The sequence below is a fragment of the Platichthys flesus genome, chromosome 17, assembly GCF_949316205.1.
Source record: "Platichthys flesus chromosome 17, fPlaFle2.1, whole genome shotgun sequence".
Classification (NCBI taxonomy): domain Eukaryota; kingdom Metazoa; phylum Chordata; class Actinopteri; order Pleuronectiformes; family Pleuronectidae; genus Platichthys; species Platichthys flesus.
The window spans coordinates 5,657,213-5,685,029 of NC_084961.1; the positions used below are offsets into that span (position 1 = coordinate 5,657,213).

The following is a 27,817-nucleotide window of genomic DNA, read 5'->3' on the forward strand; positions in this document are numbered from 1 at the left end:
GTCTGCAGTGGAGCACTTGTTTGCTTACAGTGCACTGACATTGTGTCACCCCCTCCTGCATGCAAGCTGAGCTCAGATCTGTGACTCAGTTCAGTCACGCCACGCGATTGGTTTGTTTGGAGTTGAGTAACACAGTGGTGCAGACCCTCCCACATGCATCACAAACCCATCCTTAGTGTCCCCTGCTCTCACCCTCGCTTTCTGCTCACGTTTCTGCAAAGCACAAATCTCTCCAGCTCTGCCACGCTCTTGCTGCCCACCCCTTCCGGCCCTGTCCCCAACCAGATACCATTTCTGTGATGTGTTCCTACTTCATGTGTTTTTCTTCTCGGCTCCATCCCTTATTCCTTTTCCTTCTTTCCCCTCCTGTTCTCTCTCCCCTCTCCTCTCCCTTCTTTTGCCATTGTCTCCTCTGTTAGGAGAGGGCCTGTCCTCTTCCCGTCTTTCTCTCTTCAAGACAGGGGCATCCTCCTCTGTCTCCAACCTGTCCCAGAGACGAGAGTCCCGAGTCTCCGTCCTGCTCAACCACCTCCTGCCCTCTTCTTACTCCAACTTCGGGTCCACCCCAGGTCTCTCGCCCCTCACCACCCCACAAAGTACCCCTTCTTTCTTCCGGCGCTCCTCCCAAAGCCCGCCATGCACCCGTGGCACAGGCCCTGGCCCTCATGGCATCCCAGAGGTGGTGGTATCGCCTCCAGAGGATGACGACCCACCGAACTCTACAGAAGACAAGGCGGCATCGCCACGGCTCAGCCGACGAGCATCCTCGGCATCCCAGGGCCTGGAGATGCTGCCCTTAGAAGGCAAATATCTGTGTAGCCTGCCAGTGTGAGTCACGGCTTGAACAGAGAACACTAGCACTAGCATGAAAGCTCTGCTCCCCGTTAACTTGTATTGCTCCAACCATGCGGCCATCTCATCAATAACCCACAGCAAGGCTCAGTTGCTAAGACGCTCTCCCCACTGTTTATTACCCACGATGTTGTTAACACCTCTCTCCTCCTCCGCCTCCTGATTCTTGCTTCTCTTCCTTCTCTGTGTCTGTCTATTCCACTGTCGCTCTTGCTTTCCTGTAACTCCTTATAGCTCCCTTTGCCATTCAAAATCGGTCTCCCCACATATAAGACATTCCTCAGCATCTTTGCCTTGCTGGGCCCTGTCCCTGTTCCCTGCCCCCTTCATTGTGATTGCATGGTCGCCTTCGAAATATGCTGGTGTGTCTGTCGTACACTTCATCATTCGTCCTGGGATGTTTTACTCAACTATGTTAAGCTTCTCATTCAGGTTATTTCATGTAGGATCTGTTGGGAGGAAAACAGTTGATCACATTGTTCCTTTATGCCACTTGACATTCTGAGGCATTTAAATCTTAAGTGAGGGACAAAACAAAGTGGTGAATTATTAAAGGACAATGTACAACAGTTTTGAAGCATTCACAAGGAAACGTGACCCCTTTTCTACCTTTTTAAAGTAGAGTGGATTTGGATACACACCGTTGATGAACTTGCCCCAGGGAGTTTAGAACTTTCAGTTATATCATTAAAATAGTCTTGAATTTCCACATTTTGCTTAAACTCCAGGAGGTTCATTCTTTTAATGCAGAGCTCCTCTGGTTTTACTTGTTGAGATTCTCTCTCACTGTAGATTATGAGTAATTTGAACGACTGGGTGCTGTTTGTTTTTAATGCTGGTCTGCTGTACACTCACAGCATCAAGTTGTGTTCATTGGGGCCTTTTTGGTAGATTGCAAACAACAAGGCCCACTTTATTATAAAGATAATTGGATTGGGCATTTAATTGCTTCAGATAGCTGCTCATAACACCCCTAACTGTGAAGTCATTAAGCTTTTGTAATGATGTTTATAGACCGATCTAAAACATCCTTTCATTTTCATCCTCGGGTGCCTGTCTCATTTCAAGTACACACAAATACAACACTCATGCAACTTGTTCTTTTCCCATCGGATCATTTGGCTCCCCTGCTCTTTTTCTTCATCAATTCCTGAACAAACATTCTTTTACCCGAATGCTGCGACGGCATCGTGTGCCAGCAACCCGAGACCGGGGGATGGGGGGGGTATTGCTGCTATCACAGGGGCAACCACAGTGACTTTTTGTTCTTCCCAAACCAAGCCATGTCAGTTTATAATTAGACTGTGTGCGTGTGCTTGTGCCGTCTGTTTGCTCCGCTCTGGGAATGGCTCCATTTCCAAGTGTGGGTCATTAAAAGCAGTGATCACTTGGCAGGAGTTGAATCTGAAAGGTTGGGGCGGTCTTATTATAGCTGACGAGCTTCTGTAATTGTACCCCTTCTAGGAAAATACACAGTGTTTCCCAAGAGGTACGCATCTGACATCAGCGTGTGGGTTATTCAAGGGGGGGGGGGGGTAATCCTTCATCGTCACAGTTTAATAATTTGCTATGTAAGTCGTACAAATTGATCTGTTGTACAGCACCGGTAACTAGCATTTGTTCAACAGGGATAAAGTGTTTGACAGGAAAATGTGTCACGGAGAGGAATTTGCCTGGATGCCAAAAATAGCTGGCTTACAGGTTCCAAATAGACGGCTGTGCAGCGACATGCTGTAGATCTTCTTAAAAGTTATTTGACGTGCACGTGAATAGGACTGAGTTGTCTATGGCTTATTTGTACATAATCAGGCAGTGAACACATAGACTGAAGTCCTGTGTGAAACAGATCTAATCAGAATAATGGAGAACTGATTACTAAATGAAGAGCTGTAGATTACCAGCAGTAGATCAAGCTCTCTGACTAAACACATCCCTGCAGCTACTAGACAGATATACTTTATAAAATGAGAATGAATGGTCCCAGTGCAACCAGCCCCACATTTATTCTCCTAAGTTGTTATTGGGTTGACTCTCTTGTTTTCCCGTTGCATTTGAGTGAGAAGTGTGATACCACTGTTTCAAGGGTTGGTATGAGGGAGCATTCCAGGGCTTAGCCTTCCTGAATGAAGTTTGTTTACTGACACAACCTTAGATAATCCCTCCCTTATTCCAAGAGGCTTTGTGGGGTATGTGAGCAATCATGCTCCTGTTCAGCAACCGCAGCTACCCAGCATCCACAGGGTACAGTTCAAAGGCATTGCTTACTGGCCACTATGCATGCATGGAGAAACGGCACATTAAAATGTAGGATTGTTTCTAGATGAGATTGTGTCACAATACTTAAACTGTTGTAAATCTATTTCGTTTTTTTCTTCTTTATGGGAAAAATTTGAAATTTGTGAACACATGTTAAAACCTGGTAAAAGAAGCGTTACTTCAGAATTTCAGGGAATAGTGTTCATATGCTATTCTCTGATCCAACACATTACTCCCTCATTTCATCTCCCGCTCTCATGTCCCCTCGAGTGCTAGCGTTTCCTGTGTCTGGCTCGGCTCAAATGACTTAGGCGGTGTTGAAGCGTGTCGGCAATTTTCGCAGTTGTCAGGAGGAAGGTGAATTGTCAGGCATATCAAACAAGTCCACTCAGATATAGCTCAAAGCTGACATAACTTCAAGCTAAGCAGGACGGACTTATGCACCAGTGTAATGAGCTTAACTGACAGGAATCAGACGGCAACAGAGCTGAGTCCAAAATACCTTCAGTGTAGCTGAGCCATCACAGTGTGCTGAGTCCTGTAGGAAACCATCACATCGAGCTGGTAACGGTGGTGGTGGAAATGAGTCATTACACTCGCAGCCAAAGATGTAAAGTTTTAAAGTCAGTCTGATCACAACTGTATTTTATCTGTCAGCTTCTGGAATGTAGTTCACCACCTTGTACAAGAGCAAACTGGTTCTCTTCCCATTCATGTGTAAAGAAATTTGCAGGATAAAGTTTTGGTCATTTGATTGGATCTCAAAGCGAATAATGGAGAAATGAACTGGTTTGTAGAAACATCATCCAGGGCTTAGGAGTGTAATTAACTGTACATCTTTTAAAATGATCATATTTCTTCAGATTTTAAATGACCAAAGAATATAATAAAATAGCAAGTTTTTATTTTTAAAGGTTAGTTTATCTAGAGAGATTAAACGCCTGTTAAACTGCTTCTAACTTTTTTCCATTCTTTCCTGATTAAACTCTGATTAGGAAGAAAAGACAAATGACATTTAATGACATCACGTTTGGTATTTCATCGTAAACCACACAGCTTTTCGCTGTCCTTACACACTGTCCAACACTGTTCTGTCTCTTCTTCCCTCCATCTGCTCCTGCTCCTCCCAGGACCCATGGCGTCTCCGAACTCCTTCCCAAACAACCTGGATGGCAATAAGCCAGTGGAAAGGAGGCCATCCAAAGTAGGGGTCAGTAGAGAAAGCAGCAGTGTCGACTTCAGCAAGGTAACCTAGCCACAGTACTGAGCACAGAAACTGTCTCTCATGGTGGAGGGGCCCGTGACCAAGTCCATCTGTGTTTTGCTTCAGTTTCTGGACGTTCACAGTCATTTCAGTGGCCTGAGGTTGAGAGCCCATGTGACATGACACATCTGCCCTTTCTTTCTTGGCTCCATGATGAGCAGCTTCAGTCATTGCTTCGCCTGCAACAGACTAAGAATTGAGAATACAGAATAAAAGTCTAAAGTACGTTTGTGTAACTGTGTTTAGCTTTAAACATTCCTCCCTCTCATGGCCGTCATCCATCCGACCATTTTCAGTTGGTATGCCATAAAAAAATGGCATCCATTATATGATGCATTGTTTTAACATGAGTCACAGGATGAAAAAGAGGGATGAAGACACAGTATTTGCTACACAGAGATTTAAAAAATGTTCCCCCTCTCGAATCTGTATTTAGCCTTTGTACTCGAGAGATATTTATTCAGGGAACAGGATGAGAAATGCATCAATGCAACAGACAATCTTTGCTCAGTACTATGTAGTTCTTAGGATAGCTACTAACTCACCTCATCTCATTTGCTATCATAGCTAACGACCTGCTGCCATCCTCTACATTCTTCTTCTCTATCTGCATGCGTAAACTTCTGTGACCTGAAGTCTCTTTTTCTTTAGCACAACTTTCCTCTTCTTGGTCTCAGTATTTGCTCTGTTTTCTTGTTAGGGTTTGACAGCATCTCTAATTCCTCAATGTCTTTGGTTCTTTACGGTTTTAGGTGGACATGAACTTCATGAAAAAGATTCCTCCGGGTGCAGAGGCTTCCAACGTGCTGGTGGGAGAAGTGGACTTCCTGGAGAAGCCCATTATTGCCTTTGTACGGCTGTCTCCAGCGGTCCTTATCACGGGCCTCACAGAGGTGCCTGTCCCCACGAGGTACACTGAATAGGAACTGAATGATATCATCATCAGACTTTTAATGAGTTATTAGACTACTAGACTGCCAGAATGCAGGTATCATAATATTTGAAAATCCATCTTTACACAAGTTTTACATGAAAGAAACTCATGAATACACACAAGGCAATTTTAGCGAGGATCAATGAAACTGATTGAACCCCACAGTGCGTCATTAAGTGAATGCAGTGCATTTTGTTGTGATGAGTGTTGTAGTTACTGTGGTTTATGGTGAATTTGAGTTTGACTGTGTGTGTCTTGTTCAAAGGTTTCTCTTCCTGCTTCTGGGTCCTCACGGTAAAGGGCCACAGTACCATGAAATTGGCAGATCAATGGCCACACTCATGACAGATGAGGTACGAGCTAGAATCTAATTAGTATTTATTAATTTTTATCTTGACAATCGCCTCATTAAACTGTGTCAAAGGAATTCCTATCATATTTTTGGTGGATTTAAGATGCAGGATGTGCTGTTGGTGTTCTATTCTTTGCTGGACTTCCCTCGCTCTTGGTTTCGTTGTGAATAATTTAATCTGTATGTACAGGTACATTCAATAACAGCTAATAATAATGATTTTGTAGATTTTCCATGATGTGGCGTACAAAGCCAAAGACCGAACGGATCTCCTCTCTGGGATTGACGAGTTCCTGGATCAAGTGACTGTCCTGCCTCCTGGAGAATGGGATCCCACGATTCGGATCGAGCCCCCAAAGAATGTCCCATCACAGGTCAGTGGGCTTCTATGGTCAAGGTAGTGTTAAATAACCTTAAATTACAATGTACCACAAACTTTTAGAGATTTCCCTCGCTGGGATTGATTCAGAAATCATTACCCAGCTGCACACTAACCAATAAGCAGCACACTAACACAACAGACACTTATTTGACCTTGAATGATGTGTGAAGGTCTTGTCCCAATCTAGAATTTGACTTCACTGACTTTTATTTCTGTACATATCATTTTAATTCTCACCACTAGAGTCACACGCAGAGAACCCTCTTATGGATTAAAAGCATCCTGACAGCGAAGGGATTTCAATGCACGGAGCCATGTTACATATATAGACATCTTTTGATCTGCAGATGAAGAGGAAGATACCAACCACGCTCAACGGGAGTGCGTCTCAAGCCGGAGACATGGAAAAGGAAGAGGAACATGAATCAGGACCTGAGCTGCAGAGGACGGGGATGTGAGTGTTAACAACTTAAACGATCATTTGTTAGGTAGGGGGACGTCACTCACTTGAATAATTTGTAAAACCACTTGAGAATTGTGTTGACAAAGACACATTTTATAATTAAATGCATACTCTAGTGGAATTAACAAGTTCATTATTCAGTAAGTAGACATGTGTAATACATCATGTTGATCACACTCAGACAAGTGCCCGGTGACAACAAGAGCCGCAGGAAAAAGCTCATTTAAGAGACAAAAGACAAAAGACCTCATTTTATCTTCTTTAGTTAAAGACACTTATTTGTGGTGAGAATAATGAAGATGATGATGAGATTAATCACAAGTCATTGGCTGAGGGATTTTTGCAATATGTGTATCCCAACTAGTAGACAGCAGTCATACTTGATCTCTAAGCAACATTTTTAAATCAGAAATTTGGATTCCTCACACATCACAAGCCTCGAATCGTAAAATCGATGATGTGTGCAGATGTTTTTCGACCGAGCAGAACGGACCTCAGATGCTGACATTTATGGATATCTCCTGCTGGGTCTCTCAAGTCCAGTCCACACGGCGAGGACAATGTGTTTATTTTAAAACCCCTGACAGACATACGTACTCTGCACACACACACAAACACACACACACACACACACACAAACACACCAGTGGAGAGGCCCTGTATTATTTACTGATTCACTCTGCGTTTCACCGCTACTGTGAGAGGAAGCTATTCTGGGACGGAGGCTTGTAGGGAGTCGCAAGGAGCTAATTTAAAGAAAAGCTCTGAGAAAATCAGGGTTCACATTAAAAAGAGGCAGAGAGAAAGGGGTTGGTTGAAGCAGGAGATAGACAGATTCCAGAGGTGTCTGTTAAAAGAAATTGGAAGAAGACACAGCTGAGCAATTGCTCAGGTGTCACAGAAGAGGCGGGGGGGGGGGGGGAGGGAAGATATGCAAGGTGAGAAATGGATTTATTAAACAAATCTCTCCAAGGCAAAGTTTAAAAATAAAAGCAGGACCAGAGAGAGGAAGTGTGGATAGGGAGTCATTCTGTAATGTACATCCAAGGCAAACGGTGTCTGGATTGAAATCATTTGGACTTGTGAAGCAGGATCACGGTGCCCACTAGTTTCTGGTGGTGAACATTATCAAACGCGCTCCATTAAACTTATCTCAACTATAAATAGAGCAACAGGAATTTACACATCGTAAGAATTGGAATTCACAGGGTCAACTAATGATATGATAAATGTTTTTAACGATTTACCTAATTGGTTGTGTTGTTTATGTGATGTGAATATTTTCAGTGACCGTGCCGCCATTATTATGTGAACTTTAAAATCCACCTCTGTCCTCGTCAGGATATTCGGGGGTCTGATCTGGGACATCAAGCGGAAAGCACCGTTCTACTGGAGCGACATCCGGGACTCCCTCAGTCTGCAGTGTCTCGCCTCCGTCCTCTTCCTGTATTGCGCCTGCATGTCCCCCGTCATCACATTTGGAGGTCTGCTGGGAGAGGCGACCAAAGGCAACATAGTGAGTCTACAAACACATACATGCAACACATGGGGCAGCGGTTATATGTAGTTGTGATGATCTCTAGCACATGGGACATTGGGACAAGCTAAAAAGTCAAACAACACCAATTTTCTCAAAGATGGATTCTGTTCATTTGGGTTGTTCCACTGCTAAAATGCCAAACTGCTTATTTTCCTAGTCAATTTGGTTTTAATTCGTTATTTGACCTTTCTTTCATGGCTCAATCCCCTGATCCCTAGTGATCATTGCTCATCCAGGGTATTTTTGTTTCATTGCTGTAAAGTGGGAGGAGTTTTTATAAAAAGCCTATGTACTATCCTAGTTAATAACCTCCTTAATGTTTCACAACAAAGGCGCACATTGTCATTTTCTGATTACCCAATTTGTCCCCTTTTTTTAATAAAGCAGCTAATTTAGTGTGACAAGAAGAAATGCCATTATCTCTCACCCTCATCACTGTTCTGTCATAGACTCATCCGAGCGCATGTCTTTCACTGGGAGGTCTTTATTCACTGGCAAAAAAAAAGGGTGTGATAATTATTCATCCTCCCGTGCACTAATCTGTTATCACACTGTAATCTATTCTATAGGGTATCTGTCTTTTTATTACTGTCCATACTAGACCAGGGACTGTTAGCGTAGGCGCGCTCTGTGTGCTGGTGTGTGTGATGCGTCTGAGTAAACTCAGCAGGCGGGAGCTCCACAGAGATATGACTTTGGACAAGTCAGCCGAGTGGAAACATCCAAACAGTTTGTCTTTATTCTCGGTCGCAGGCCGGTGTCTGTTTAATCAAAACTCGTCTCTTTGAATCATCTCTCTCCTTTATCTCCTTCAGCCCTCACCTCTCCATCCTCCATTGCGTGATTTCATCTCCCCCATCCTCTATTTCTCATTCCCTCACGCCCCCCCTCTCCTCTGTGTCCACAGAGTGCCATCGAGTCTCTGTTCGGGGCGTCGCTGACCGGAGTGGCCTACTCCCTCTTCGCGGGCCAGCCCCTCACTATTCTTGGCAGCACGGGGCCCGTTTTAGTGTTTGAGAAGATCCTCTTCAAGTTCTGCACGTATGTTCGAGCAAGTTTACCTTTGCTATGATGATGAAATAGTAGTATAATATAATAATAATGGTCATCGTAGCAATGTAGTGCTGCATATGTTTACCTCTATCATGTCGTCTTTGCCTTCCTTCCCTAGCGACTATGGCCTCTCCTACCTGTCACTGCGAACCAGCATCGGCCTGTGGACGGCCTTCCTGTGTCTGGTCCTGGTGGCGACGGATGCCAGCTCCCTGGTCTGCTACATCACCAGATTCACGGAGGAGGCCTTTGCCGCGCTCATCTGCATCATCTTCATCTACGAGGCTCTAGAGAAGCTGTTTCACTTGGGGGAGAACTACCCGGTCAACATGCACAGCGAGTTGGACAATCTTACTCTGTATTCGTAAGTACTGAGATTTCAGTCACTGTGAAGCACATATTAATTTACACAGCTTATAAATAATTTTTCTTCTGAGATTAGCAAACTAAGAACCAACTTATTTGGAGCAACAACTCAAAAACCAAGGATCAATGTTTTGTAGGTTTTGATGAAAATGTAATCTGTTAGAAAAGTCCCCTTTTAGCTGTCATAATCCTTCTTAATGCTGTTATTTTTAATTATTATATTATACTATTGTGGTAACATGTGAAGCTGGAAAATACCTTAAACTATATATGAGAACTATTTGTCTGTGACCTATAATAAAGGATATATTCCCAGTCAATGTCAGAGTTCCCCCCAAAAAGGTTTAAAACCTTCTTAGCCAAATCTACCTTCATTGCTAATCTGAAACACCAGGGGTTTCTTCTATGACCAAATCAGCCCCCCCAATCTCAATACTATTTCATTAGGAACACTCTGCCTTTGTTGCTGAACACTGTAATTGTGTTGGCTCAAGGTGTTCCACAGAGCTTAAATGTAAATTACTCCCTTTCAAAATAACACATTAAAAAACACAACTAATGCTGCAGCCTGTGTTTTGAAGTCAGAATGAACCTAGAGGCTCTTCTGCACAGGATCAAGGTTGAGAATTGATTTGTTCTGTGCTCCTTAGGTGTCAGTGCTCTCCACCAGCCAACGTCACGTACGAGCATGAGCAGAAGTGGAATCAGTCGGGTTACGACCCAGACTCTGTCCCGTGGAGCAGCCTCAGTGTTTCGGTGAGGGAAGCACACAGTGACCTCTAGTGTGACGGGCTGTAATTACACCCACACTGCGTCACATGTAAAGGATTCAAACATCATCAGCCACTACTACTCAGTACAGTCATTTAATTTAATCAGGCACATGCGCATACCTTTACTGAATTTGCTTTACAATATTTAACTTTTCATTAATTCTTCCTTTTTCTCAAGATGTGTAAAACGCTGAAGGGGGAGTTTGAGGGTCCCGCCTGTGGTCACGATGGTCCCTACATCCCAGATGTTCTCTTCTGGTCGATCATCCTCTTCTTCACCACCTTCTTCCTCTGCTCCTTCTTCAAGCAATTCAAGACGGAGAGATATTTCCCCACCATGGTGAGATTTGTTATGTGCACTTGTTATATTTTACCGTAAACAACACAAAGAGTCGATTTAAACAACCTGGAGTACAGTAAGTAATGTAAATTAATATTTAAATGAGTTCATTTATGTGTTCCTGTGACTGCAAGTGTGTGTCTGTCTAGATACAACCTACTATGTAAATGTTTACAATGCATCAGTCATCAGTAGGCAGGAGCAGTCTCATGCACACAAAAAGAAGATCCAGTTGCATCCTCCCACACAGCAGCAGCTTCTCTGTTATCACTTGGTGTTCTGTGTAGGCAGCTGCTGGTTTTGTCTGAGCTGTTACTGTGGACACACATGTAATTATTATGACATTTGACACACAGTAGAAAGTAGCACACAAGCTTATTATCTAATGCCTGAATGTGTTTGCAGGTGCGCTCCACCATCAGCGACTTTGCTGTGTTTATAACCATCATGGTCATGGTGCTGGTCGACTATCTAATGGGCGTCCCATCTCCCAAACTGAATGTTCCTGACCGCTTTGAGGTAGGCATCTGTTCTACTTTGTCTTTTATCTCAATCCATGGATGTCAAACCCTGTATATCCTTATTCCTTTGTAAGAAAAATGTCTACCTTCACTGTTTAAACTTAATTAATGTTCACATTATCCTCAAGTAAATCCTTTATGCCTTCAACACTAAAAGTAGCACATCCCTGCCTTTTGCCTGCAGCCTACTTCAAAGAACCGGGGCTGGCTAATGGACCCGCTAGGAACCAACCCCTGGTGGACACTGCTGGTAGCTGCACTTCCTGCCCTGCTCTGCACCATCCTCATCTTTATGGACCAGCAGATCACTGCAGTCATCATCAACCGCAAGGAGCACAAACTCAAGGTCAGACCTGCCGGGGGGGATTGACTCGAGCCTGAGTTTCATCTTAAAGACACACACAGTCATTCTTAAAGTGTTCCAGGCATCTCTCCTCATGTTGCCTCTTATATAGTGCAAAGTAAAACTCTGCAGTATGAAATATGTATCAGGGAAGGATTTAAAAAAGCCATAAAATATTTGTCATCTATTATTAAAAACAGATTAAAGTCTTATTTTGAATGATGCCAAAAGTAATTGTTTCCCCCATTAAGACCCTCAGACACTGCAGTGATTCAGAACGAGTTTACTGGGAACTGGTTTTATCCCAAAATAAATGTAAATTAATCTTGTAATGGGAGTTAAACTAAATAGTTTTTTCGATAGATAGTTTTGTAATGAAGACTTTATCAACTAAACCCATTTTCCGCTCCACAAGTCTGTACACCTGTTTTTCTTTTCACCTTGTGCTCATTCGTTCAGCCTCCAGCTTGTTTCCCTTCAGTCTGTTCTTTGTAACCTCTTCACTTCTCTCATCATCTGTACTTTGCTCATCTCTTACCACTTCTTTCTGTCATCCTGAAATAAGTTTGATGGTAAAATATGATCTAGTCTCTTCCTCTTTTGTGTTCATCTCACAGAAATGAGACATTTTCGTTTTTCAGATTTCTAGAGTGCTAATATTTTGAAAATAAACTCAACCCACCTTGAAGGTTCCAAGTATGTTTTGGCAAATACAAGTCTGTTAACGATGTTGCTCCTTGTCCTGTGTTCTTCTGTTATTGTTGTACATTTGCTCAACAGGGACTAACATCTCATCGCTGCTCTTGCATCTCTCAACCGTCACTTGTTTCCTTGCGTGTCCTACAGAAAGGCTGTGGCTATCACCTGGACCTGCTGATCGTGGCCATCATGCTGGGCGTGTGCTCCATTATGGGCCTGCCGTGGTTTGTGGCTGCGACGGTCCTCTCCATCTCCCACGTGAACAGCCTGAAGGTGGAGTCCGGCTGCTCGGCTCCCGGAGAGCAGCCCAAGTTCCTGGGCATCCGAGAGCAGCGCGTCACCGGGTTCATGATCTTTGTCCTCATGGGTTGTTCGGTTTTCATGACCTCAGTGCTCAAGGTGAGAAAAATCATTGCAGAAATAAATGACACCCTCCTGGGCTTCTGTTTGATTTCACTTATTGTAAATCACATGCAGTTTTCAGACGTGACCCAGTTTTCCCATAAGAGGAATGTAGTTGGGTCAAGTTTCTGGAACATTCTTGTGGAGGGGGGGCTGCCTTAGTAAAGCAGGAGATACAAGTTTTGTTTTAGAGTCGTCATCAACACAATATTTTTCCTGCTGTATCTTCCCCGGAACTTTTTCTAGGGAGCTTTCTGGAAAAAGTTTTGGAAAATGTTGGGAGTAACTGACTCAGACATTTGCAGTCTCATAGGCAAAATTTCAGGAATGTAGTGGATGTCTGGAAGCGGCTACAGTCATATGTCTAACATGGGACACGCAATACGCATGTTTATGATCAGTGTATTTCTACCTACGTCATATATCCTCCTGCTATTCTTTCCCTTATTTGTACTGGAAGCTGAATAATTGATCATGTCATTTGACTTCTGCTCTTTACAGTTCATTCCAATGCCAGTGTTGTACGGAGTCTTTCTCTACATGGGTGTCTCCTCCCTCAAAGGAATCCAAGTAAGGCTCTCCTCTGCTGGTCTTTGAAGATAGTGCGCTCTTCAGTTCTGAACACACAAGCAGTCACAAGCTGTTAGTACAGATACGTCTGGCCCCTGTAGCTCCAAATCCTTTGATCATAATTCAGCATCCTTAAAAGCTTTTGTTCAATGTGTTCCAGCTCCTGAATAATATATTGAATTTGACCCGATCCTTGTCAGCCCTCATCTTTCACGTCCTTTGCATATCTTATCTCGCTCTCTGAGTCTCTTCCTCTTCTCGTTCTCTCTGCAGTTCTTTGACAGAATCAAGTTGTTTGGTATGCCGGCCAAGCACCAGCCGGATCTGATCTATCTCCGCTATGTGCCGCTGTGGAAGGTCCATGTCTTCACCCTGGTGCAGCTCACCTGCCTGGTGCTGCTCTGGGTCATCAAGGCCTCTTCAGCGGCTGTTGTGTTTCCCATGATGGTAAAGACGTCTCTTGTTTAGTCACCACTTCACTACAACAGGATTCGACTAGTTAACAGGGACATAGATGCAGAAAGTCTCACCCACTCCACCGCCAAACAGAAACAACTGAGGAAAAGTGAAATGGTTGATTTGACTGATGACGACGTGGTGGAACTGTTTAATCTTCAATCAGTTTCCCAGTATCAGTGCAATTATTTTTTTTTATCATATTTTTGATATGAAACCTGGGATAATAGTTCTTGTCTTGTCTGCTTCTCCAGGTTCTGGCGCTGGTCTTCATCCGAAAGCTTCTGGACTTCTTCTTCACCAAGAGAGAGATGAGCTGGCTGGACGACTTGATTCCAGAAAGCAAGAAGAAGAAAGAGGACGACAAGAAAAAGAAAGCTCGGGAAAAACTGGTAAAGACTAATTTGAATGGCTTCACACCAGCGGCAGAACAGTGGCCGGCGGCATTAGGTTCTCAAGTTGTACGTCTGTTTGTACGTACATCACATCCCCATGAACAAGATCACTCAAGAAGGCCTTGAGAGAATTTCCTCAAATTTGGTGCAAATATTGACCTGAACTGATTAGATTTGTATAGCCAAAGGTCAAAGGTCAAGGTCACAGGGACCTCATGTGTCTGTAAATGAGACACATCGGGACTGCCACAGCTTTTGATCAATTGTCACTCAGACTCAAAGATAAAGTGATTAATGTTTCAGTTGTCAAATGCCACAGTGATCTTTTATATGTATCTGGAAAAAAAGTGGTGAGATCACTTCAACCTTTGACTCCAGCTAGAAAAAAAAAAACTGAACATATTCAGACTTTGCCCTTTGTCAAAGATATACACAAGCTTAAAGTCCAAACTTTAATAAAGCTTAACAGGACAAAAAAGCTTTACTCTTTTTACATGAAACTCCCTGTGTGATCATAAATCAGTGGTTTGTCTTAATATCAAGCTACAAAGATGGTGGTGTAAGAGCCTGACTGCATTAACAACTGGTTTTTGATTCATGCTTCTGCTGCTGTTTCCCCCCAGGAGGCCGAGGCCAGGCGGCAGAAAGAGGGGATGGCACTGAAGGTCGGCTTTGATGGAGCCAACCACCTCAGCATCCCAGTGAAGACCCTCTCAGGGAGGTGAGTAGAGACAATGACACACGGTTCTACAATGAACAGCAGCATTTTGCAAAGACTTCACGTCTAATTAAGTGTTTTCTATTTCCAATTGCACTGTATGTATCGCTCCCCAAAAATGTAATCTTATATCTTTAATGGTTGGATCCAAATATGGCCGCGTAATGCAATTATGCTTTTATGCTTTATGGACGAAACCTAATAAACATGATTTTCCTCCATAACCAGCCCAGAGTCCTGAGCTGTGAACGCGTTTTCAGATTCATGTCATATACAAACTGAAATGGTTGTTCTGACTCTGGTCGTCAGCTGTGTGTTGTTATGTCCATCTTGAACAGATCATACAGAATAGGAGTATTGACCCACAGCCTTCCAATGGAAGAAGAGGTAGCAGGGCTGTGTCTGATGCAAAACATCTGAGTCACACGGCTGCTCTCTAACCTCGCTCACTGATTCTCAGACACTTAGCGCATGGCCACAACTGAGGAAAACGCACTGCTACGTGTGTTGTCGTTGTTGTTGTGTGCTTTTTTTTGTTTTGCGGATAAATGACCTGCGATAAGATCAGATCATAAGATAAGCAGTTTGGTTCTTGTGTGACTAACAAGTAATGGTCACCCAATCAACTAATACCTGCTGCTTCTAATGCAAAGGGACGTGTGCTCTTTATTGTCAGCTCTGATTTTTAATCTGCATTCTTTTTTTTTCCTTTGCATGTTTGCGTCTGTTGATTAGAACTTTTGTGAAGCTCGGCTGCTGATTTGATGTCTAGATGCCTGTCTTCTTCTTTTTCTGTTTGCATGGTAGCATGTAGTCCTGATTCTCACCTCTTGGTTTTATACATCTCTGATAAAAAATAGTAAAGAAGTGAACTCAATTCGTCTGCCCGACCAGAGAAGTGTAGTGGAAGGTGTCAGGGCTATCAGAAGTGTTCTTGCTCTCAGCCGCACGACTTTAACATAAACTAGAACGGCAAATACCTCTGCCACCGCAGCCGCCTTATGAAAATACATTTAAATTCACAAGATCTGGATTTTTATTTGGATCTGCACCGAACTGCACAAACTCATAAAGTTCATCCGAAAATCATCCAGTTCTTTTTCTTCCTCTTCTTCTTCTTCTTTTTCGAAAGTTTCGTGGAAATCTTTCCACTCCCAAATATTTCTGTGTAGCCCTCTTAAGTTTAAAATCTGTTTTGTTCAAGCTGATATGACTTTGTTCTCATCCCCGTCAGTTTAAAGTATAATTTCATCTCGTGTTTAAATAATTTTTTATGAGGAAAACATGAAAACGCATATTTGATCTATGTTTATCGCAGTTCAGTCACAGTCCTCTCATCCCTCAGGTTTACTTACGGTGGTAAAATCAAAGGAGTTTGCATCTTAACAGAATCTCACTTCCAGCTGCTCTCCAGCCTCAGTAACGTCCGAGGCACTGACCTTGTCTCTGTCTCTCCATCTCAGCCAGGAGAAGTTGGCCTGCGTTAGAGTGGACGTCAGCCCCGAGTCGCCTGCAGCAGGTTCCACTTCAGAGTCCTTCCTGTGAGCAAAGCAAGGCCCTCCTTCCCTCCTGGTTCCTTCTCGCACACCAACACTCCATCTTTGTGGGAAAGAGGGGCGTAGACCTGAAGCAGCACAACCTGCCTGCAGAGCGGCCACCTCCAGGGGGCGGCGGACCAGCTCCCTCCCCTACACCCCGGGGCGGTGAGTCCTCTCCAGTCTTTTGAGGGGTGAAGCACATAATGTACAAATAGCTGCCACGACGTGCTGTAGAGCGCACGCCTCCGAGGAACAGAGGAACCCTGCTGTCAACTGCCCACCGACGCTCACTGTTTAGGAACCCTCTCTAGCAAATCGGCCGTTCAAACCACAGATGCCAAAGGAAGGGGGCCTCCCTCCTGGGGAATGTTGGACTGTGCGAATTTGATTTTATTTTTTAACCCCTCGTGTATTTTAATTTCAATTTTACTGTCTTTCTTTTAGCTGGTCTCAGTCCCGTAGATGTCTGTGCGTTGTCCTGTCCTGTTTGTCTCTGTGTGTTCCAGGTCGATTTAAGACCTTTTCGCTAAACGACACCAGCTTCTAACACACATTCGATAATGAGGCCATGTTGTGTTTCAGAATTGGCCCGGCACACTACAGTACACGACACAAACCAAAACCCAGGTACGGTCAGTCAGACTCCACACGATACCTGCATACATCTTTGTAGTCCTACTTACAAATACCTTCTCCTTCCTCCAGGGGGAGCACTCAGTGTTCATATTGCTGCTTTGAAAGTCAGTCAGTTTATTTTCACTGTAAACCTCACTGTTTATACAATATCTGCTGTTATAGAATATCACGATATGTATGTATGTATGTAAACTGTGTTCTCTTCATTTGAAACATATAGAAAACCTACTTCTGAGGCCATATTAAGTCTGTACTGTACAGTAAGCACTTTCCCCAGTATAGATTCTTACCTAGAAAATGGATTATATAGTGTGTTTAACGGAAAGGTTTCTTCACCCACCAAATCTGCAGAGCTGTTCTTCAAATGTCAAACAACTCAGGAATCTCGAAGGATTTCTGACTGTAGTAACTCGATATTTTTGTCACCAGGCGGCGATAGTTAACTGTCCACTGTGTCCCTGTCATCGCCGGTACCGCGACTATTTTCATAAATGCTGTAAATCATTCAACCTAGAGGGTGCAGGAGAAAAGCAACAGTATATTTGTGACCCCCCCCCCCCGGTTAGTTGCACCTGTTTTTATACTGTCTGTTATAATGTTAGTAATAGTGTACGTGTGGTGTAAAGACTAGTGAACGTCTAGCGTTGCAAAATCATTTTATGCAAGTCTACAGTAAGTGTAAAAAATATTCTATTCTATGAAGTTGTTCTTATTTTTGCCGCGTGCAGTCGTGTTTTTAGCAATAAGTGAGTGTTCCATACTGTGGCAACGTGTGGACTCGTGACCCTGAGCTCATGTTCGGGCAAAAGGATAATTAGTGAAACGATTGTCGTGTCCGTTTTCCTCGGCTCTGTCTGTGTGTAGCTGCAGTGACTATACGAACAATAGCTTATCTACGTGCCTTGTTGGAGATCTTAATGTACAAGTCTAATATAAGTGTTCAGAACAGATGTACACACATTTACATACACAAACAAGATGGCACACAAACGCCAAAGACTGACCATGGTCACTTTACGCGGCTCAGTGTTATGTTCGTCTGAATGGGATTCCACGTCCGAGTGAAGGTCGTAGCCTGAGCCACCGACTCGCACCATGTGATCTGTGTTATCTTCCATCTTCTGCTGTAACTCTACCCCGGCACAGTGTTTCTACTGCCACAGCACAAACGCTCTGTCATCAGTATTGAGGTACTGTGTTTTTGTTTTTTATTATTATCAGTGAGTTGGGAAATAACTTTACTGGCATCCTCAAACATGACGTTTACTCCAAATCTTACTCTGAAATCCTGGTTCTAGCTCTTTACATGATAATGTAATTTGTCCACCGACTTCTAACTTATTATTTCTTAATTATATTCATTATTTTGATTATTTTTATTTTTTTAAAGACCCAATGTTCCCATCATCCATCTCATTAAGATTTATCACCTTAAAGAGGTGGACGAACTTCATCAGCAACAAACCATCATCACAACGACAATGCACACGAACAGACGTGACATCAGTGACGCACACTGCCACCTGCTGTTGTCTGGAATGATGACTTCCGTGTCATGGCTGTTTGATGCAAAGCAATAAAAGTGTAAACATGGTGACTTCCTGCTGCGTCTGTGAGTGACTTTCTTCACCCTCCTCATCCTCAACTCACGCTTATCGCATAGTTTCTCATGTAAATGTCTAAATCCTCCTATTTAAAGTAAGTTTTTTAACTGTTGAATTCCCGCAACCAGAATCTTGATCACAATTATTTGATTATTACATTTAAAGGATGTACAAGGCTAAAACTAGATTGGCTCATACCACTACCAAGGTCCAACAGCCCATTAAAACATATCAAGCTTCACCACATTTCATATGCTCATACAGTAGATATCAGTTCACTAAAAATGCCATATTTCTTTTTCATCAAGATTCATCTATTCACTGGAAAGTTCGTGGAAATGTCAACAAAAAAAACGGAATCTTGCTATAAGTGAAAAAATAAATCCAGGATCTGCCTCAAAATTGAAAACATATAGAATAATGTAACCACCTCTGCAATAGTCTATATATTCTTATTGTAAAATCTTAAATATTCATATCAGTATTGGTCCCAAAAGTCCCGCTGAGCTTTAGTCAAAACCAACTCAACGATAAGAGTGAAATGAAGTAGATCTGAATACAGATGCACATTGATGTAGAGGCTCTGTTCCCTTTCTAAAAAGCCTGGGGTGTTTTCTTATGTTGAGGACAATTGGGGGCAGCAGAGACCTGTTTTGCTCACAACTGCTCAGCAGCACAACCACATCACATCTCTACATCCTCTGCTCCACTTCCACATTTCTGGAGGTGTGATGTTTCTATGCTTGGATTTAAATTTGGAACCATTTAAATAATCATTTCTAGGCTTTTTAGGACCTTTGCTTGGACAGTCGTAACGTGTGTACAGAGAATACAAAGAGAATTCTGAATTGTGTCTTTCTTTACTCTAATCTTGTTTTGCTTTTTGCCTCAGTGAGACTCTGGAAGAACAGATAACCACATGACACAACTGTAGGTTTAATAAACACGATTATTATTATCTTACAGAACACAAGTAACAGCTGCAGCCATTTCACAAACCAGACGGGTTTGAGGCTTTGTCCTACGTGGACTCAGCAGCAGAAGGGAAACTCGCCGCGCCCACTTGACGCCGCTCACACCCCGACCGACCTTCCTGTCAGCGTCGGCGGGTCGATTCCTCCGTCTCCCTCTGCTCTCTCAGGCTGTTTGAGAGGACGAGCGGTGCATTGATTCACATCACTCTGTTACACTAAACACACTGCACAATGTGCTCAGACACATTTAGGAACTCTCAGGTCAAAGTCACTCTTCACCACAAAGTGCCACATGAATCAGGGTTCCCTGCTGCGGTTCAGCTTCGCACTAACGTGGCCCACAGAAAACAACCATCGCGTAAAAAGAACCAATGCAATTCAGACAAAACTATTTCAACAAATATTGTAGCTTGAAGTTGTTAAACACAAGTAGTGTTGTGATTAGTTTTCTTTGTAAACGTGCCGGCTGTCCCTTGTTTATGAATCATAGAGACGTTGCATGGGCAGACAATATTCTTTTTCACTAGGTTTACAAGGCCTCACTGGCAAACCTTTGTAGAAGTTGAACTAATGTTCTCGTCATTGCACAGTTTCACATGTTGGTCTTTGTGCAGACAAACAATACAAAGTCATTAGAAAGTGACTGGTTTTCTCCTTTTCAGGCTCAATCAGTCATTTGTGTTCCGGCTCAAAGTCTTAAGCTCCAGAGTAAATTGTCTCACTGGGAAACTGTGAACACCTCATCCCAGCAGCTTCCCTCCTCGGGGTATCAGTCCGCTCCAGTGGCTCGCCCGTGTTTTCAGTCCGCAGCGTTCGGCGGCCCCTCTGGGATGAGTGACATGAAGAAGGTGACGACGAAGGACCACGTGGAGGCCAGGAAGCCCGTGTGGGGGTCGCTGTTCGGATCCTCGGCTCCTTCCTCTCCGCTGTCCCCCTCGTCGTCCGAGCTGTCGTCCATCAGTCCTTCCTATACGGGATGAGGATATGAGAACACGGGATATGAACCAAACGACGGTAACATGCAGTGTCTCTACAACAGATTTAACATATTTGAGATAATTTCAGCAATTTCTTTGAGCATTTGAAATGTATCATATGGAAAATAACCAGTTCAAAAGGAGTCAAAGTCCATTCAAATCCCCATCAGCCCCGAGACGCACTGACCATTTCTTGTAGCTCCGCCTCCATGTCGTCCTGATTGGCTCGTTCTTCAGGGAGAAGCAGTTCGTTCTCCAGGTTGAAAGGGAACCAGCCGGCCTGATGCCTGCACACACACACCAACACCAGAATGAAGCTCCCACAACAACACATTCAACTATTGGGGTTTTCATTAAAAATACCCATTTTAACATTTGCCTACACCTTTCCACAAAGCTGTACATGCAAAATCAATACAGCACAGAACGTAAATACACACAAACGTAGAGTAAAAGGCTCGCTCACAGGTAGAGCACCAGCATGGCCATCATCACCATGACGAAGCGGCTGAAGGACGAGTAGAAGTAGACTATGCTGAGTAGGATGGCGGCGCGTAAGAATGTGTACACCCAGTCCAGCCAGTCCCAGTTCAGATCCTCCTCGTTCAGGATCTCCCCCCCCTGGGCGTTCATCTGGATCTCCGGGTTGCCACGGCGGTTGGCTGGCGGCCGCTGGCTCAGAGGGTCTGGCTGGTGGGACTGGGCGGGGGGCTGGTCGGGCCTCAGGTGCTGGGAGGAGGCGGCGGCAGCGGCTAGTAACTGACTGGAAGGAGGTGGGGAGGGGACAGGGTACAGACAGGATGTGAGCTGAGCTGAGGATGTGTGGTTTGACAAATGTTATAGAAACCATTCAGGGATCATGAAGGAACTCACTAATGCATGTAGTACTGTGTGGCGTAGAGCTGCTGCCACCACATCAGTGTCATGGGGCTGTAATAGGACTGTGGAGGGGGTTGATTCCAGCTGGAAGAAGAGACAGACGGTTACATTTGACTGGTCCCACGATCAGAGGTAGGAGATTTTACAGTTTGAAGCATTAAAAGCCGAATTAATGCAGTCGGTACACGAAGTGGAAGAAAGTCATGGACTTTGTGTGTTTCCTTTGAGGAACAAGTTTAAATGTACTGATTTCCACCAAACTTGATGGCGAGCTGGGGCCTGAGAAAAAGGGGTTTAAGGGTAAGATAGAGATTTTTCACTTTCTAAGTTATGACATATAAATAATTAAGGTTTTCAGACCAATTATATTTCTACTATTAAAACTAGACAGTTATGTGTAGGGGAGGGGGGGTCTGCTCTGCATGAGTTACTCCAGAATCTTACCTGTGCATGAACTGTGAATACATCTGGTGGTACGGGAAGGGTCCGGCTCCCTCGCTGATCTCCCCTGTGGACGACTGGGCTTGTGGACCAGTGGGGGGGCTGTTCGAGTTCGTAAAGGGCTGCAACCAGAAAGACAAGTTCTGAATATACCAAACACGTCACGGCTCAAAGAGGAGCAAAACATCTCGAGTCCTCCTGGAGCTGGATGATGAAAGGAAATGTTCTGATGATGAAATGGATGGCAAGGTGTGATGCGTGTGTGTGAGTGTGTGTGTGGCTGACCCACCGTGGGACTGGCCGGGTTCTCCTGAGGCTTGTTACCGGTGCTACGGGGGGGCTTGGGGGAGCAGGGAGGGGTCCGGTAGGCGCACACCAGATGGAGCATATGGTACTCGTCCTGCTGTAGAAACCAATACAGCTCATTATCAAGAGTCAAAATACTGCAGGTTCAAAGAAAACAAGAATAAACTTTGGAGCCAACACAGAAAAACTCCATAACACTTCCAAAATAACTTTATATTATCTGTGTAATGTTATATTTTATACCAAATTGATTTAAATACAATAAAATACAGTAAAATACAACCCAATCACAGGGAAGTTTTAGTTTTATAATTCTGTACATCTCAATAACAAAAAATTCTTTGGTGTGACATTTTGCCCCGAGGTGCGATAGAAGCAGCAAATTAAATAAAAGCACAAATAAAGAACTAAATAACTCTCTCTTTGTCCCTGGTAATGTGGTTGATGTCTGTATCTGAACTCACATGAAACACAAACCCCAGTTTTTAGTGTTTTCAGACATTCTTCAAACTGAAAATCGGCCTATTTTCCTCTTTTACTACATTTTGGTTTCAAATAATTTAAGGGCCTGTTATGTTATTGTTTACTGTTGAAGAAAACAGATTTCACCTTTTTACCCTGACCTTGTAACGATTAAACAGGCCTGTAACAACAGAGTGCACCTACCTTTCTGAGCACATCTTTTAAGGTGAAGTGATCCAAAAGCAGCTTCCCAGAATACACCAGCCTCTGGTCTTTGGAGCTCTGAAAACGTTCATGATAACGACAGCAGGGTCAAAGGAAAGGTTCTGTATCTCAGTAACAACTCCAGGATGTGAACTGCGGTTAGCTTCGTTTTGTTTTTGACCTTTTAGAAGATTTTTATTTAACGTCGACTGAAACCAAAAGAAAGGAAAATGGCTAATTTGCAAATGTAGGTCACAACATCAAAAGGCGGAGACTTTCTGTGAGTAAGTAGTGAGGATGAGCTCATTGTAACCTCAATTGGGATAAGTAGGTCTTAACGGTGGATTAAAGTGGCGGTGCAACAAGGTCAGAGTCTGTCCTCTTCAGACATACATTCACTGCGTGCCGCCATTTGGGAATTGAAAGTGCCAATTTTAAATCTTGGCCACTTGCAACTGATGAAGTATTATTCTGGGTTGAATATGGGTTGAATCCAAACAATAGTGCAGCCGTCACAGAGAAAACACTGCAGCGTTTCGAGGGAGCAGTTTGTCCCAGTGTGTTTACAATGATTGCATCAGAACAAGTGGCAGAAAGGAAAAGGATTAGATTAGAAGCACAAAGCAACAGGAATCTGAAAAGCTTCCTTTCACTGCGATGTCAGATCTGCAGACTCCGAGGCTCCTTCAGCTGCTGGGACTCCATATCTCTTCAAAGAACAGATCAAGGTTGATCTGTTCTTCAAAGAACGGTTAATGGTCCAGGTCACTTTTATGATTATTTAACAGAGAAAGTTTCTCTCAGGGGATCTCAGCAGAACGGAAACAGTAAAAAGTCCAACTGGAGATTGTGGACTGTTTAAATGCTTGCCTCTTGTTCTCCACTGGTGAAATACACTCCAGTCACATTGGAAATGTAAATATAATAGACCTGATCTATGAATACCTGACAGACGTTAACAGTATGCAGGGGACTGGGAACATGGTTTCCTGTCGCACTGGCAAACTGACCAGTTCACACTCACAAATCCCAACACAAAGATGAAGCATGTGACTCAATGCGTGTGAGCACTTAGTACATTGTGCTGGAAGGTGCTCCATTAATAAATTATTATTATTATTATTTTCATAAAAAAGTACTGGTTTACTTGGGAGTCATTATTATCATAAATACTAACGGGTTTACTGGGGTAGTATTAGTACTGGTTTACTTAGGTGTTATTATTATCATAAATACTTACGGGTTTACTGGGGTAGTATTAGTACTGGTTTACTTGGATAGTATTAGCAGAATAAATAATTACTGGTTCACTTGGTAGTATTATTAGTATAAATACTTATTTGTTTACTTGTGTAGTATTATTATTATAACTACTTACTGGTTTACTCGAGTAGTATTAGTAGCATAAATAACTTCCTGGTTTACTCAGGTAGTATTAGTAGCATAAATACTTACTGGTTTACTCGGGTGGTATTAGCAGCATAAATACTTACTGGTTTACTCAGGTAGTTGTCTTATTATTATAAGTACTTACTGGTTTACTGGGCTAGTTTCAGCAGTATAAATACTGACTGGTTTACTCGGTTAATGTCATTAACATTCGGTTAATGTCATTAACCGAATGTCATTATTAGTATAAATACTAACTGGTTTGCTCGGGTAGTGTTATTATTAGTATAAATACTAGTACTAGTTTAACTGGGTAGTATTAGCAGTATAAAATCTTACTGGTTTACTCAAGTAGTAGTATTTTTATTTTAAATATTTACTGGTTTAATGGGTTAGTATTAGCAGTATAAATACTTACTGGTTTACTGGGGTGTTATTATTATTAGTAGTGTAAATACTTACTGGTTTACTGGGGTACACATCTGACAGGTGAGCTTTCAGCTTCTCCACGGTCCAGTCCTGGAAGCAGTTGATGGTCTGGTCGTCGTAGTTCTGGTTCGGAGCCTTGATGACGAGGATGACGGGACCGTCCACAGCAGCTGGATCCATGACTCACAACCATCTGACATCCAGGTGGGAGGGGGGGGAGAAATCTGGAAGGTCCTCGTTTTCTAGATCTTCTCCCGGAACCATGGGTGCAAAGCTCCAGCGCTGATCATCTCCAGCTCGGAGGTTCCTCAGCAGGAGCCTGAGGACAGAACAGAAGGTTAGCATGAGACCATCACCTTCATAGCCTCAGACATGATGGAGGAACAATATGAGACCGGAAACTGATCCAGCATCTGTGATAACTTACAAAATTTTATGCAGTAAATAATCCACCTGCTAACCCTGCTCAGGGGTATTTAACAGGCTGCTAAGCTAACGCTAGCTTCACTAGATTCCTGCCTCTGCTGGACGTTAAACCAGCAGACAACGTTAGCTCGGATGCTAACGGAACCGAGTGGATCCCTCACCTGGTTCTGAGCGGATGTTCGTCCCACAGTGATTCTGCTTCAGCGGGTTTCTCTTCGTTGTTTACGTCTAAAGATCGAACCACTACCCTGGACCTGGGTGGAGCGCTTCTTCGTTGGATGCTGTGTGGTTGTCTACCTGTTGCAATAACGTTTGCTACCGCCACCTACTGGAGAAAGTGAAGATCACAACAGAGACATAATTAAAAACCATGTTATAAACCATATTATATTATATTATAAGAATGAACACAGACAAACATTATAGTTACTCATAAATAATAACAAGAAGGTTGGGGGTTCGATCCCCACTCATCCCCAGCTGCATGCCGAAGGGTCCTTGGCAAGATACTGAACCCCTAAAATTGGTAGGACTTCAACTGACTATTACTTGCACAATATCTTATACTATGTAAAAAAAAATTAAATGAAACTTTTTTATTATTATATTCGATCCCTACTAAACATTTCCTCTTCCATAAAAGACACAATTTCTTCAGTGTCCATGTTGTTCTCTCGTCATCTCAATCTTTTCAAAGTGTTAGTTTAATTAATATAAATATTTGAGTTAAATTTACTTAAATATTTGAGTTACATTTATTTATGATATAAGTTAAAATAAAAAAATAAATCATATCAAGATAAACAGGAATTATTTTTATCACTTTCACTGATACCAATAGAGATTTTCTTTAAACTTGTTTTACCCCAACACAATCACACCTTTCCTTTCCCACCAGTCATGGTAACTAGTCAGTCATAAATAGGGAACAGATTTCTAGCATGTGTGATCAGGTGCAGCTTGATTGAATTTAAGTGGACTGTTGGGCCTTGGGGCAGATATGGGCTCTACTGAGTTCTAGTATTTCTATTGGGTTGGGTAATGATCAAATCAAATCAAAGTTTATTGTCACATGCACCAATGACAGCGTCATCGGAGCAGTGAAATTCATCAATGACATGGCAGGCAAACATCTACGCAGTAGGCGACTTTACAAAATGAAAAAAAAATAACATACTATGTAACATAACATATAACATAACATTTTAACATATAACATATAACACAGTCAAGTGAATATTAAATTAAGTAATATGAATGTATGTATAACATATAACATAGTCAAATTAAAGTCAAGAGTGAGACATGACAAACATTTATGTAAGTGATGAAAACAAGTTTAATTTTATAACCATTATTTCCAATTGTAGTGAAAACTGTGACAGTTTAGTGTTTTACAGATACTTGAACATTCATACATTTGTATATAGCCCCAATACTCTAACCTGCAGGTTGTATTGTTTTTTCTGCATGTCGTGGAAGAATTATAAATTATTTTAGTCATCCCTCCATGACTTCCAAAAGGCTAAGACGTTTGGAGTTTGGTCCTGAGGCCTCTCTGTGGTGGGGATCCAGGTCTGCAGCCACATCCATGCAACAACGTCCAGTTTAAAAAAACAAAAATTGTAAAACACGTGAAAACGCTTTAAAATGTATTTTATTTATATACAGTAAAACCAGAGGCCACTGAGAAGTGAATGCAGGTTTGAAACTCCTGCTGTTTTTAAAACAATGTCAGTCGGGGTAATGAACAGATGACATCACACTCACAGCGTGCAGAATAAATCCTCACCAGAAAAAAATCTGTGCTGCAATGCAGTGCACCCAGAAAATAACATTCAATGAAATTCTCAAGCCCGACAATAAAATGAAGAGCTACATGGAAAAAAATCACGACCTTCAAAAAAAAAACATGTATTTCCTGAAGACTACATGAAAATCAATGAAAGTGAGTCAGAATCTGTCACGTGATAGTCTGTTCTCTCTGGTGTGTGGTCCTTCTCTCGCCCGCTGTGTGCTGTGATTACCTCGAGACTTATTAAATGACCCTGAATGTGTTTAATGTCAAATTAGTGTTTGCAAATAAGCCTTTAACGAATCATCTCCCGCTGGATGGTTTGCACGACCATATAAGGATTTCCTGCAGTAAAATGAAAAAAAAAACTCTCAGAAGGAGGGAGAAGCACTTTCCCTGTGACGTCCGTGGTGTTTGTGGCACCGATGATTTACAGTGCAGTGGTCTGTCTCTTTTAATGCATTAGAGACACCCCCTCTCTTTCACTTCCCGCTCCCTGTGTGTTTATCCATCTATTACCCAACTTCTGAAAGGTTCATCACATCCTGCCTCATTTGAGCAGCGGGTGAGCTCGTATTATTACACATTTCTGACCATTTTTCAAAGCTTGGGGGGGCTGGTGAAATGATGTCGCCCTTAACTCACCTCATGATGTACTTTTACATCCCCTAAAATGATACTTCATATTTTTAAACATAGTAGCTGTCCAAACGCTAGTATACATCATTTGAGCTATAAAGAGTTTTTTTAAGGTGATTTAAAAAAATGTTCAAGTTTATGATTGTGTCTTTGTTGTTATCGTGTTTCTACATCTGGCACAAACATTCACTCGGCCCCGCCCCCGAGGAGAACCTCATGGACAGGGGAGGTCAAAGGTCAAGGTCATATTCATTTCTCAAAAGCTGTTTTCTATCTTGGACATGTGATCTTTAGAACAAATGTTGGGTTTGAGGTGTTTTGGTTAATAATCACCAGTTTTAACCCTTGGAGATTCTAGGCATACACTACACATTCTTCATCATTTTCCTTCCATTTCTCTCATCCAGTAAAATGTCATCCTGCTCTTCGAGCCCTCAGA

General features: G+C 42.7%; 2 protein-coding genes across 10 annotated transcripts in view; one reads left to right on the top strand and one right to left on the bottom strand.

Moving 5' to 3' along the window:
* The window catches only part of LOC133971971 (sodium bicarbonate cotransporter 3-like), a 34,255-nt gene extending 15,800 nt beyond the window's left edge, over positions 1–18,455 (top strand). For 2 of the 8 annotated variants that reach the window (XM_062409114.1, XM_062409115.1), the window contains exons 7-25: positions 420–803; positions 4,239–4,354; positions 5,125–5,282; positions 5,572–5,659; positions 5,886–6,032; positions 6,388–6,494; positions 7,845–8,019; positions 8,951–9,084; positions 9,215–9,460; positions 10,113–10,218; positions 10,414–10,575; positions 10,981–11,094; positions 11,281–11,442; positions 12,286–12,537; positions 13,042–13,110; positions 13,384–13,557; positions 13,821–13,958; positions 14,585–14,682; positions 16,143–18,455. In XM_062409114.1, the coding sequence (XP_062265098.1) occupies positions 420–803; positions 4,239–4,354; positions 5,125–5,282; positions 5,572–5,659; positions 5,886–6,032; positions 6,388–6,494; positions 7,845–8,019; positions 8,951–9,084; positions 9,215–9,460; positions 10,113–10,218; positions 10,414–10,575; positions 10,981–11,094; positions 11,281–11,442; positions 12,286–12,537; positions 13,042–13,110; positions 13,384–13,557; positions 13,821–13,958; positions 14,585–14,682; positions 16,143–16,224 (2,912 nt within the window). In that variant the 3' untranslated portion in view covers positions 16,225–18,455. Of the gene's footprint in view, positions 1–419; positions 804–4,238; positions 4,355–5,124; positions 5,283–5,571; positions 5,660–5,885; positions 6,033–6,387; positions 6,495–7,844; positions 8,020–8,950; positions 9,085–9,214; positions 9,461–10,112; positions 10,219–10,413; positions 10,576–10,980; positions 11,095–11,280; positions 11,443–12,285; positions 12,538–13,041; positions 13,111–13,383; positions 13,558–13,820; positions 13,959–14,584; positions 14,683–15,017; positions 15,067–16,142 lie in introns of all 8 variants that reach the window. The other 6 variants (XM_062409116.1, XM_062409119.1, XM_062409117.1 and 3 more) reach the window with 6 other exon arrangements.
* Positions 18,456–19,373: 918 nt separating this feature from the next.
* On the bottom strand, positions 19,374–25,236 carry LOC133971974 (homocysteine-responsive endoplasmic reticulum-resident ubiquitin-like domain member 2 protein). 2 transcript variants are annotated; one of them, XM_062409128.1, is made up of 9 exons: positions 25,106–25,236; positions 24,552–24,837; positions 22,701–22,778; positions 22,018–22,128; positions 21,732–21,850; positions 21,282–21,371; positions 20,875–21,171; positions 20,596–20,695; positions 19,374–20,398 (listed from the first exon to the last, which is right to left on the bottom strand). In XM_062409128.1, exons 2-9 carry the CDS (start codon positions 24,696–24,698, stop codon positions 20,231–20,233), a joined length of 1,110 nt encoding a protein of 369 aa, XP_062265112.1. In that variant the 5' UTR covers positions 24,699–24,837; positions 25,106–25,236; the 3' UTR covers positions 19,374–20,230. The 2 variants fall into 2 exon arrangements, with proteins under 2 accessions (XP_062265112.1, XP_062265111.1); XM_062409127.1 differs by having other exon boundaries at positions 22,018–22,131.
* Positions 25,237–27,817: the final 2,581 nt, after the last annotated feature.

Excerpts from the sequence above, each read along its gene's own strand:
- LOC133971974 (XM_062409127.1), bottom strand. The coding sequence starts at position 24,698 with ATGGATCCAGCTGCTGTGGACGGTCCCGTCATCCTCGTCATCAAGGCT. Across the intron at positions 22,779-24,551 it reads ATGTGTACCCCAGTAAACCA|AGCTCCAAAGACCAGAGGCT; the intron begins GTAAGTATTTAC and ends GAACGTTTTCAG. Across the intron at positions 21,851-22,017 it reads AGAACCCGGCCAGTCCCACG|CCCTTTACGAACTCGAACAG; the intron begins GTGGGTCAGCCA and ends TTCTGGTTGCAG.